This window comes from Spodoptera frugiperda, chromosome 14 (genome assembly GCF_023101765.2).
Source record: "Spodoptera frugiperda isolate SF20-4 chromosome 14, AGI-APGP_CSIRO_Sfru_2.0, whole genome shotgun sequence".
NCBI lineage: Eukaryota > Metazoa > Arthropoda > Insecta > Lepidoptera > Noctuidae > Spodoptera > Spodoptera frugiperda.
In genome coordinates, this window is record NC_064225.1 from 8,154,634 (window position 1) to 8,165,991 (window position 11,358).

The window sequence follows — 11,358 nt, forward strand, 5'->3', positions numbered from 1 at the left end:
CACAAGAAAACGCATATATAATGCGCAACGCAACATCTAATAGTCGATTGCACGCACCACGAGTGAACGAACTGTTGACAAATGGGAAACAACTGCATTCCGTATCTGCATGGCTGCAATACTACGGGGTTGGTGACGATTGTGCTTATAATCCATCGTGAAGCAAGTACAAGCAGTGCTATTATCTTGATGCGTTACTGTTAAATATTTAATGATTTCTGAGTAATTTCTTAAACTATTCCTGAGTAACGATTTTGTTCCGTCCGTAAACAATTGTCTGGCTGAAATACGTTGGCCATTTTCCTTAGAGCTGATAGGTGATAAATTTTGCCTCAAACAGGAAATAAATTAGTCTACACTGTCTTAAAAACCGCTTAACTGACGTCTTTGTATAACCAGATGCATATTATAAACTTCTTTGAATTCTATCTAAAGATGTTTTCCGGCAATGTTCTGTAGTTACCTGCTGTACTGTATAATACTAATACTAAGTATAATACTTAGAGAACTTTGAGCAAGTCTTCAAATAACTTAAAGCATTTAAAGGGAGATTTTTACACATTTTTTTATTGAATTAAAGAATTGTTAAAATTAAACATAATTATACCAATCAATCTTTTTACGGTCATCTAAGATCTGCCGCCTATTTGCTGACAATATTATGCAGATCGTTAGGATAATTTGAAATGTCATTAGCGTGCTACACATACGTGGACCAGTTGCGACACATAATCACATATATCACGCACTACACCGAGCTACAAGTGCACGCCACATACAAACGTTGCGTCTCTCTATATCATTACCGCAACTAATAATGCACTGCTATTATTTAACTCACCGTATAATATTGGTTTTGCAAGTAAAACTATAAAACTCAACTTTTCCTCTCCGATGTTGTGGTGAAACGGTCATTATGAGAAACCGCCGACTTTCACTGAACAACCAATATATTAATGGTAGGGCTATCAGTGGTGACAATGTTGGCGTGTCATCGACGCGGGTTGGATGTTGGACGTTGGATGTTGGCCAAAAGTTGGTGGTAATCTCACGAAGGAACAATAGATCAATCAAATCCGTCAGTCGTGGTCGTGACTAGATATCATATATCTAGAAATATGACTGAGTAAAGTCATAATATCTTTACCCATTTACATAAAGCGGATTTAAAGTTAAAGTTAATGAAAGATCGTTTGAATGTAATATATTGACAGTTTCCACCAAACTATTCAATGCCTGGTAGTCCCGGATCCTCAGTTTCCATTTCCCACGCTGAGGTGATTTATGGACGGATATTACAACAATAAATAACACGGAGTCTGCATTCGTTCTACTTCTACGATACTTATGCGTAAATTGTACCAAGAAACGTGTAATAATTATTGGACGATTATAATTCTGATTATTATCAGCAATGGGACACGTACTGACATACATTGCCTTGTATTTTATGTTCCTGCGGTTTTCATAAGAATTGACAAAGGAACTACCTATTTAATTGAAACTAGGCAGCAGTGTTCTCTTATAAACTTGAACCTTTTAAACTGTGATCTCCAACCCGCTTGTCAAACGTGGAAATTATTGCAAACCCCTTTTATGTACAGGAGGCTTGTAGTTCAGCAAAGGAGGGTTGCGGGCTTATATCTTAAACTCCCATCGGCAGATATAGATATATTCTTTCTAACTTAACGAGCTTCACACACTTAGTAAGTCCCTGTACATGGGAACTAACACTATCGCCCGATGCTTACACATTCAGGTAGCAATAAAGTGATTGCTTCATTAACGTCATAATGGCCTCGCTTCCTACTAGCTCTGTTTTATTATCAAATACAAATTATAGACAATCCATTAATTTCCCTCGAGCTTCCCCACTCGTGTATTACCTAGTGCATCAAGCTACTCTATTATAATGAGTCAATAGCTTATACCAAAACTAGTTGGCTACGACGAGTACCTATACATTTTCTCAAAGGAGTTTGTATATGTGGAAAAATGTTCAGCTATTTGATAATTAATTGACAAACACGATTTGAAAGGCGGCAATAATTTGGATTTAGAAAGAGAACACTGACCAATATTTCTGGCCTTGTCATTTTGGGTCTGACGTCATTGACATGTCATTTGTTTTTGGATTTAGAAAGAGAACACCCATATTTCTGGCTTTGTCATTTTGGGTCTGTCGTCATTGACGTGTCTTTTGTTTTTTTTCAATGTTCTAAAGGCGGCAATAATTTGGATTTAGAAAGAGAACACCCATATTTCTGGCTTTCTCATTTTGTGTCTGACGTCATTGACATGTCTTTTGTTTTTTTGAAAATGTTCTAAAGGCGGCAATAATTTGGATTTAGAAAGAGAACACAATATATTTCTGGTCTTGTCATTTTGTGTCTGACGTCACTGATATGTCATGTTTTTTTTTCAATGTTCTAAACACAGGTTCTAAAGGCGGCAATAATTTGGATTTAGAAAGGGAACACAATATATTTCTGGTCTTTTCGGTCTGACGTCATTCTCGTGTCATTAGTTTCAGCTGACCCGGCAAACTCCGTACCACCTCAAAATTAACAAATGTGAGAGTTCGACAATGACGTATTTGTTCCATGCCGCACCTCAAAAGCACTCACAGAGCAGTTTGCACGGGGAAAGAATATTGTCGATTTTAATGATTCCCTTGCAATATCTTTCTAAAACATTATAACAAAAAGTTGCATAAAAATAATTCATTCCTGGAAGAAAATACAATATCGAATTTTCCATAGCCTCCCTACCTCCTACTAAGTATATGTTCCACATCGCCAACCCGAGCCCTTAGAAAGATCACTATAACTTTCTCGTGTGTTGTCCAAACCGTTGTTGTAAGAGAACGGACACACGGACGAACAGACGCACTTTCTAGTAGATACATATAGATATAGTGTAAGTACCAATTAGCATCGAGAGGAAAGTACATTATAAACATTAGTTACAATGAGACGCGTTCAATTACCTGTGTTGGAAATATAGTGCGGGCCAAGGTATACGCTGTTAGCGAGAACAAGCCAATTTTCAGGAACGATATTGATCACAGAAACGCGGAAAGAATATTATTGAACGTCAATATTTTTTGCGTACTAACAATGTTCTCAAGTTGATCACCAAAACCAATATTATTTGCTCCGACCAATCTACAACAGGCTGAATAGAATTCAAAGGGTGAATGGACACAAGAATGGGGTGAATAGATGTAAGAGCATTTTCCACATCATCCATTTTAACATTTATTCGCCCCTCTTTTGTATCTATTCACCCCTCGAATTCTGTTCACCACATTTTACGGTAGTCATAACAAAAATATCACTCCAACACGCTCATAAAGTAAAATATTTGCACCATCTACAATTCTAGTAAAACCTTCTCAATAACGATAAATGTCTCTCAATCCTAGCTTTGCATATGAAGCACCTTAATATACGAGCACGATCTTATCATATAACCAACTTTCCTTAATTTCTGCGAGAAAATTATAATCTTAATTACGTAAGTACTTCAACTTTTCACCCATAAATAAATATGTGTATATACCAATGTATCTTTAACCGCTTTTCCTGATCATACATTAAATACACTAGTTAATGATAGTAAATCATGTCAGACTTAAGTTAAATATCTTACCTAAGTAGTAATGATCTCGTTCTTCATTGATTAGCTGAGTTAACTGTTTATGTTACTCGCTCATAATAAAATTTAATTCAATCGCTATGTTTTACAGTGATTATTGTCGTAAATTTTAAAGCTTTTACCACTTTTATTGAGTACTATAAAGTAGCAGGAAATGTGCTGACCATTACATGCAGTATGTATTAAACTTAATGTGTTTACTTCGACTTAAACACATAAGTGTTAAAGACAAGTGTAAACAAAACTAAGTTATTGAAAGTGGTTGCACATACATAATTATGTGGAGACAGAAGGAAACGAATATGTTTCAGGCTGCATTCAAGTGTGGTATATTATATAGGCCTCACATAGAACCCAAAATGTACATTAATGATTTACATTTTTTGGATAAATAGTTCGCCGCACACCACGATTTTTAGTGCGTTTACATACATATAAGTTCACATACACATGACACCTAGACCAGAAACTACAATTTGTGGATCTGTGCGGAAATCGAACCCGTTAATGCTCTTGTTCAATAAAGTCTAAAACATACAAATCTACAACATTACCATTACATCTATGTAACTATATGTAGTACGAATATTCACAAAACGTCTTCAAACACGCTACCGCTTACACCTCGCACCACAGCAGTAATCAAGTGAGTTTCCACTATAACTGAAGATATTAGATTAATGTATTATGTTGGGAAATCTTGCGGAAATCCGTGAGATGTTTCACTGTTTGCGCGGTTATACGTATCGTAGTTTAAATCATTAATTTAAAACAAACGATAAGTGTGGAAACATTCTACAACCGATCATCACTATCAGCGCTTTCGTTCACTATTAGATTAGTCTCATGAAGGTAATTTGATGGCTATTACTTTTAACAAGCCTTGAAAATCCAACATATACATCAACTAACTGTTATAGTCCACTAGTGGACTAAGACCTTGGTACAAGACTAAGAACTACCTTCTTAAGAGGGTTTACCGTAGGGTCCACGCTTAACAGCCGGCTTGCTGATCGTAGGTTTATCAAAAAGCTCAACTTTCTGCGTCGTCTGTCAAATAGTCTCCTCTGTAGTCCGTAAGTGGGTTCTTGTGGTACCCACAGGAAGAATTGGGTGGTAAAGTAACAGACGTATTGTTAAGTAGCTAATATTATCGACGGACGTGAAATCTGGTATACAGACAGGGTACGAGCTGACTTGGGTGATTAGATACTTTGTAGGTATACCACGGAAACGCGGGCGAAGATTTTTTAAGTGATTACATAAGGAATTACTGGCATTACCTACTTTATAAGTAAAGTATGGTCAACCATTACACAAAAACACATAATGTTCATGATTTAAACGTATCATAACGATATTGTAATTAACACCAAAGTTTAAAAGCTTTATCATTTGGCAATATTCATTTACTTGTAACTTCTGTAAGCCGAGCGAAACAATGATGAAATGTTCACGCTGTGAGGTTCCCAAACGTAATTATTATTTAATACTTGGTACTGTGATAGTTCTCGATTATGTAAAATTAAAATCATATTTTTTTGGATTCGCCTAGGTAATTTTATTACTGTGCCTTTCTAAATTATTATATCTGCAAAATTATATTATTTCACGCCTTATGCTATGTAACTAAACATATTTACTTTCTGTGTGTTTATTTGCACAATATATTAAAAAGCATATCCCAAGAGCTTTTGATTCTAACTTAAACTGCAGCGATTATCCATACACACACCATTGGACCAATCACTTAAACCGTGGTTTAGTTACACGTTACAAATTCAAATGCGTGCAGTCACACTGACAAGCACTACTTCATAACTACAGAAAATCATTAAAAACATCGTTATGGTTTATGTGTATCAGATAAAGCAAGGGCTATTGTTGCGTCAGCGTTACGAGAGCACCATGCAACATGTAACGTGGATCACGTTACGCAACGCCAAGACTCACACATGTCTTGCATGGGGCTGGTTCTATGGCCTAACGGTACGTGCCTGCCACATGACCAGCAAACGACCTAATATGCAAGCCACAGTCTAACCTCAACGCGTAATTAGTTAAAGGTCGTAAAACAGCTGGACAACGTTTTGTTGGACATTGTAATGTGCTGTGGTAATCATGCGTAATGTAAACTAGCTACGTTATGACAGTTTCTTAGAACATTTGCTTCGAGACAAAAGTAAAAAGCTTTTTGAGAGATTCAGTTGGTATATTTGTAGAACAAGTCTCGCAATTATAAACCGCAAGTAGCCTCCAGTGATGCCATGAGAATGATTACAAGATGTTTCTTTATTGAAGTCATCAAGAAACTCTTCTGAACACAAATGTCAAGAGACTTGAACATTTGCTTTGTATGGTCAACCGCTGGCAGTAGTGTCACTTGATAGAACTATGTAGCTCTAAGATGGTATGAAGTGCTTATTGTAGTTTTATGTCTCCACTAAATTAGGTCAAAAGATTCTATCGAATGACTCCCATTAGCGCTTAATGTTTGTTTGTTGTGAAACTTTTCTCATTCTATTGCACAATATCTACTTATCAAGTGTTCTATGTAACGTATTGTTTGCAAAAAGTCCCAGGCGTCACAATCGTCTTGACCCGTACAAATTACTTTTATACTCGACGATATAACATAATAATTGTCTTTCAGTCGGAAAAATTGCAGACGTAAATTATTCAATGCTACCTGATTTCGTAACATATAAATACATAATCACATTTATATTGTGTTGAGACCGGATTTAAAATACTTACAAAATATGTGTTATATTTCCAGATGGCGCACCGCACCGTGCACCGCTTGGCCTGCCTCGTGACACTCCTCGCCGCGGCGACAGCAACAAAGAAAGAGCAGACGAGATGGTCTCGTCAGATCAGCACGTACACCTCCGACATCAGCGACTGGGTGCCCCTGTCCGGCCCCGTCGAGAGGGAGCCAGCACAACCACCTCAAATCAAAAGACAAGCGGTCGCAGAACCGAGGATATTGACGGAACCCTTCCCAGGCCTCGTGAGACCCACCGGCTTTAGCCAAGACTCGTTCCCAGCAAGAAATTATTACAATTCAGCTGCTAACCGACAGCTTTACTTGCAGTCCGTGCCGTCTGCTCCACAGAATTATCTGACGGACCAAGGTTTTGGACAGGGCATTCGATTCGGATTGTCTCAGCCTAATTTTCCACTGAGCCAAGGGTTTGTAGCGCCTCCATTCGGTTTCGATTCCGTTCAGCCACAGAAACCTAGACCACAATCCATACTGAACCCGGTCAGCTTCAATCAAGCGTTACCTGCTTCTGTTCCATCAAAACCTTTTCTAAACCAAGGCCAGAAAACAATGCAGGAATTACCGAGACTGGTTGATGGATACCGAGCGGACAATGCCAGCGTGTTTAGTGTAATGAAGAAACCACAATCTCTACAGAAAATCAAGTTTGATACCATTGATAAGCCATTAAAATCAGATCCATTGTCACAGCATTCAAAACACGAGAGAGAAGAGGTTCAGCTGTTATACGTGCCACTAGAGTCGCTGAACAGAGGACAGTTTAACTTCCGCAGTCCTTTGACGACTTCACAGTTAGTTAACACGGAACTGTATTCTGGCGGCGGTGCTCGTCCTAACCCACTGAAACAAACGTTCATAAATGACTACCAGAGGCAGGCTGCAAAACCGCTAGACCCCTTGTCAGGGCAAAACTATTTTTCCGAGTTCAACTCCCAATTGAAAGGCGATCAAGTACCAAAATTCTCGACAATCAGTACTCCTTTCCCGACACAACCCCCTACGACTCCAAAGCCGAAGAAGCTGAAACCACACCAACCGCCTCTAGCTATCTTCATGACTAAAGAAGTCAGCAAGAACAGTCAAGTCAAAGTGGGAGACGTTCTGTCTTCTCTGAAGAACGCAGACACTATCGCTGTGTTGGATTCAGTTAACCCTCTGAACGCGCCCAAAGTGTTTATCGGACCATCTACTTTACCACCACCAGATAATTTCGTCAAATTCGAGTTACCCTATTTGTCGAACATCGAAAATGTCGATAAGAAACTGAAACAATTACCATTCTTTGTTGCTCCCTTGAGCTACAATACTCCAAACGGATTCGCCAAAATTCCTTTCCCATCTCCACATGTGGGTTCAGTCGTTATAAATTCTCAAATCCGAGAATCGCCACAAACCCAGCCACCGTCGCAACCGTTATATAATCAAAACTTTTATGCAGTAACTCAGCCAACCTACAAACCAGAGAAACCGGTTACACAGAAACCAACTTTCAGCTATTACAGTACTGCTGCACCTAAAGCTAAACCGCTACCTAACTACCAATCCAACTACTACTCGTTTGAGCCGCAGACTGTTTCAACCATACGACCACCAAAACAACCAGAGACTGTGACATCTCCCCCCAAAACTGGATCATACTTCATAAGTAACACGGCGCCTCAATACAACTCACACGACATCGCGAACTTCTCACCGCAGAACAACTTCAAATCTTCGGAAATAGTTGACAAGTACAATTTCCAGAGAAAACCAGATCACACCACGACACTTAGAACGACCACAACAACTACGACCACGACAAAGCCTCCTTCCACCTACCCGAGTCAACTACTTGAAACTCATAACCCTTACTCAATCAACCAAGCCTTCCACTTCAGTACTCCGTTGGACTACCACAACTACTTCGACGACGTGAAACAACCTTACCCTACTCCTGGTGCTAACGGAATTTCGTCGCCATCGCCGTCGCCTACCCCTGCACCGGTACCGTCGCAGACACCTAGTCCAGGCACTACTCCGAGTACAGTACCACAACCAGAAAAAGTAATCACTCAAAAACCAAAATATAATCAACAATCATCTCCAAGCTACTTACAAAACTATACACCAGAAATTCATTATGATTCTGATCCAAATCTGAAATACCCCGTCTTCAATCCTACCGACTACATTGCTAAATCTGAGCTAACTTCTCAACAGTCGCAACCTAGTAATCCTCCTGTCAACGCTGATAATAATAACCCAGTGAATAACTATAACCAAGATATTTCAGCACCAGTTAGAAACAATTATAACACAGACGATCGTGTACCAGACAGAAACAATTACAATGAGAACATTAACACCCCAGACAGAAACCAATACAACGCGCCAGCAAATAATTACAACGCTGATACTAACAGAGACAATTACAACACACCCGCTGTCAACAATTATAACACAGATGTTAATACTCAAGTAAATACATACAAAACCGAGTATAATCAAAACGTTGAGCCTCAACATTCTGCTGAACAAAACACTCCGTCGGAACAGTCGTCTGATGTCAACAATCTGCCAACCATTTCTGATATCAACACTCCTCCTAAGTACAGCAGTGACGAGTACAACGTGTACCATACTAACTATGATGCTACGGAAGTCAGTCCCACGTCTTCGTCTACAACAACAAGCACTACCACGCGCCGACCTCCACAGAGAAACAGAGGTCGTCCACGATACACCACTACTCCACGAACTGAGTCATACGAATCTACCACTAGGGTGGTTGTAACGAGACGACCTTTGAGAGAAAGAAGACCTCTGCCTACCAGACCACGATACGAACCTAACAAAATCACTACTGAAAAGCCAAACAAAAAGCCTTTAGACTCTAATGAAAGCACAACTAAATCTTCTAGAACAAGAACTAGAGGACGTATTCATTACAAACCTTCAGAGAACGAAGATATTTATGATAGAAGAGTCAAGACTCACAACAGCAAGGAAGAAGATCTTGCTTACCAAAGAGATGTCCTACACCAAAACTATCCAGTAACACTAATGGAGCGTATGAGTACTGTAGACATTGAAGCGATCACTGAACCTACTCCTAAACAGACACCTGAAAAGGTCGAAGAACCAATTACAGAACATGATACGGAAAATGCTTACACTAACGAAAAAGTGTCAATAACTCAACACTTCTCAAACAGTGAGTCAAACGAAGAGCCTGGTTTACCAACATTTACCGCTAGAAGTACTTTGCAGAGCGAAACATCTTATGTGCCCAATTTGCCATCTACCCGCCAAGAATATTATTATCAGTCTAGAAGCAGCAGTGCACCTGTAGAGTCCTCTGCCTTTGACGAGACGAGTCCCGAAAAAGAAGAAGATATCTATGTCAAGCCAACAACGCCTGTATCGAAACAAGAGTACGCTGAGATTAGTTCTTATGCAACCGAAGCTCCATCCATTCCGGTCACAGAACAGAGCGTAAGTTATTCAGTTGGCAATGAATTCTCTTCAAATAGTCAAGAAGAAACTACTACTGCCCACGAAACTGAAGACATCAGAGTCGACACCCAAGAGCATCATGAGAACGAAGATGAAGAAAATGTCGTGCAAACTACACCATCATACAACCGAGTGCGCGTGCGTCCCGGAGTTATCAGACAGTATCATCAAGCGTCAACTGAGTCTCCGAGAAACAAGGAACGTAGGAGACCTGCTCAGCCAGTTACTTATAGGCCGGCCTTCAACGGGAGACGAACAACTATGAGGATCGATGAAATCGAAGCTGACCTGAAGACGAAACAAGTACACACTAGGCAAGACGTGCAAGAAGTCAGACATCCTGTGTACAGGCCTGAACCTACAACGGAATCTGCCGCAACCTCACCATCAACCACTGAAAGTAGCACAAAACGTGGTCACTTCCGTCGAAGACGGCCAACATACTCTTACACTACTACATCGACTGAAGCACCCAGCACGAAACGAATTTATGAAGTTAAGAACAGATTTAGGGGACGAAGACCGACTGAAAAACCCACAGACAGACCTGACGTACAAACAGAAGCCCCTACATCTACCACCAGAACTCAGCTTCATGCCAGGTACAGTCACAGACCTAGACTATCGGAAAGATACAACAAAAAACCTGAAAGCGAAGAAATCGAAGATCAGGATTCCAACTTCTCTATCAACAGACCAAAGTACGCGGAACCTGAAACAGATCAATGGTCACCAAAGATCTCAAGCGATTCCTTCAAACCATACAACCCTAACGATATCGTGGACGAACAAAAAGTTGCCACTACTGAACGACGATCCGACTCAGAAAGTGAATTGGACATCATTACAGCTAGGAATGAATATGAAGACATATTACTAACTGTAACTCCCGCAAGTAACAACAGGGCTAACAAGAAAATCCCAGAGATCCCTCCAACGTTAGAAGCATTGGTGGAACAGAGTAAAGTAACAAAGAGTGATTCCACGGATTCTATGTCTACTTTCGAAAGCATGTTAGAAGAAGTAATGAAGAGTTTAGAAGAGCAAGACCAAGACGAATACAACTCGAATGTAATGAAACACAAAGGCGGTGAAATTGGTGAAATTCCACCGGAGAGAATAATATCTTCAGGAGACACCTACGCACAGAAGTCGACTGTGGCAATACAAGAAACCACTACTGAACCAACATCGGCCGACGAATCTTCTCTTAATGCTGAGGTAAGCATAGATTCATTGTTAAAAAAAAAAACAATAATTCTTGCATCCCCTGATGTATGTATAAGCAGAAATGCTCACATTTATGTATAACTTGTTTTGTTATGGATTCTCGTGTAATCGAAAGCGAACTTCGAACTTATTGTCAAACGTTGTAAGCTATACTACAGAGATTGTCAAAAACATTTTAACCCGGA

The 11,358-nt window shown here is 39.7% G+C and overlaps 1 protein-coding gene across 1 annotated transcript in view; it reads left to right on the top strand.

The window, feature by feature from the left end:
* LOC118279179 (mucin-17) overlaps positions 1-11,358 on the top strand; it is a 46,471-nt gene that overhangs the window by 33,448 nt on the left and 1,665 nt on the right. Inside the window, exon 2 of the mRNA XM_035598726.2 lies at positions 6,440-11,164. Within this exon, the coding sequence (XP_035454619.2) occupies positions 6,440-11,164 (4,725 nt within the window). The remainder of the gene's footprint in view (positions 1-6,439; positions 11,165-11,358) is intronic.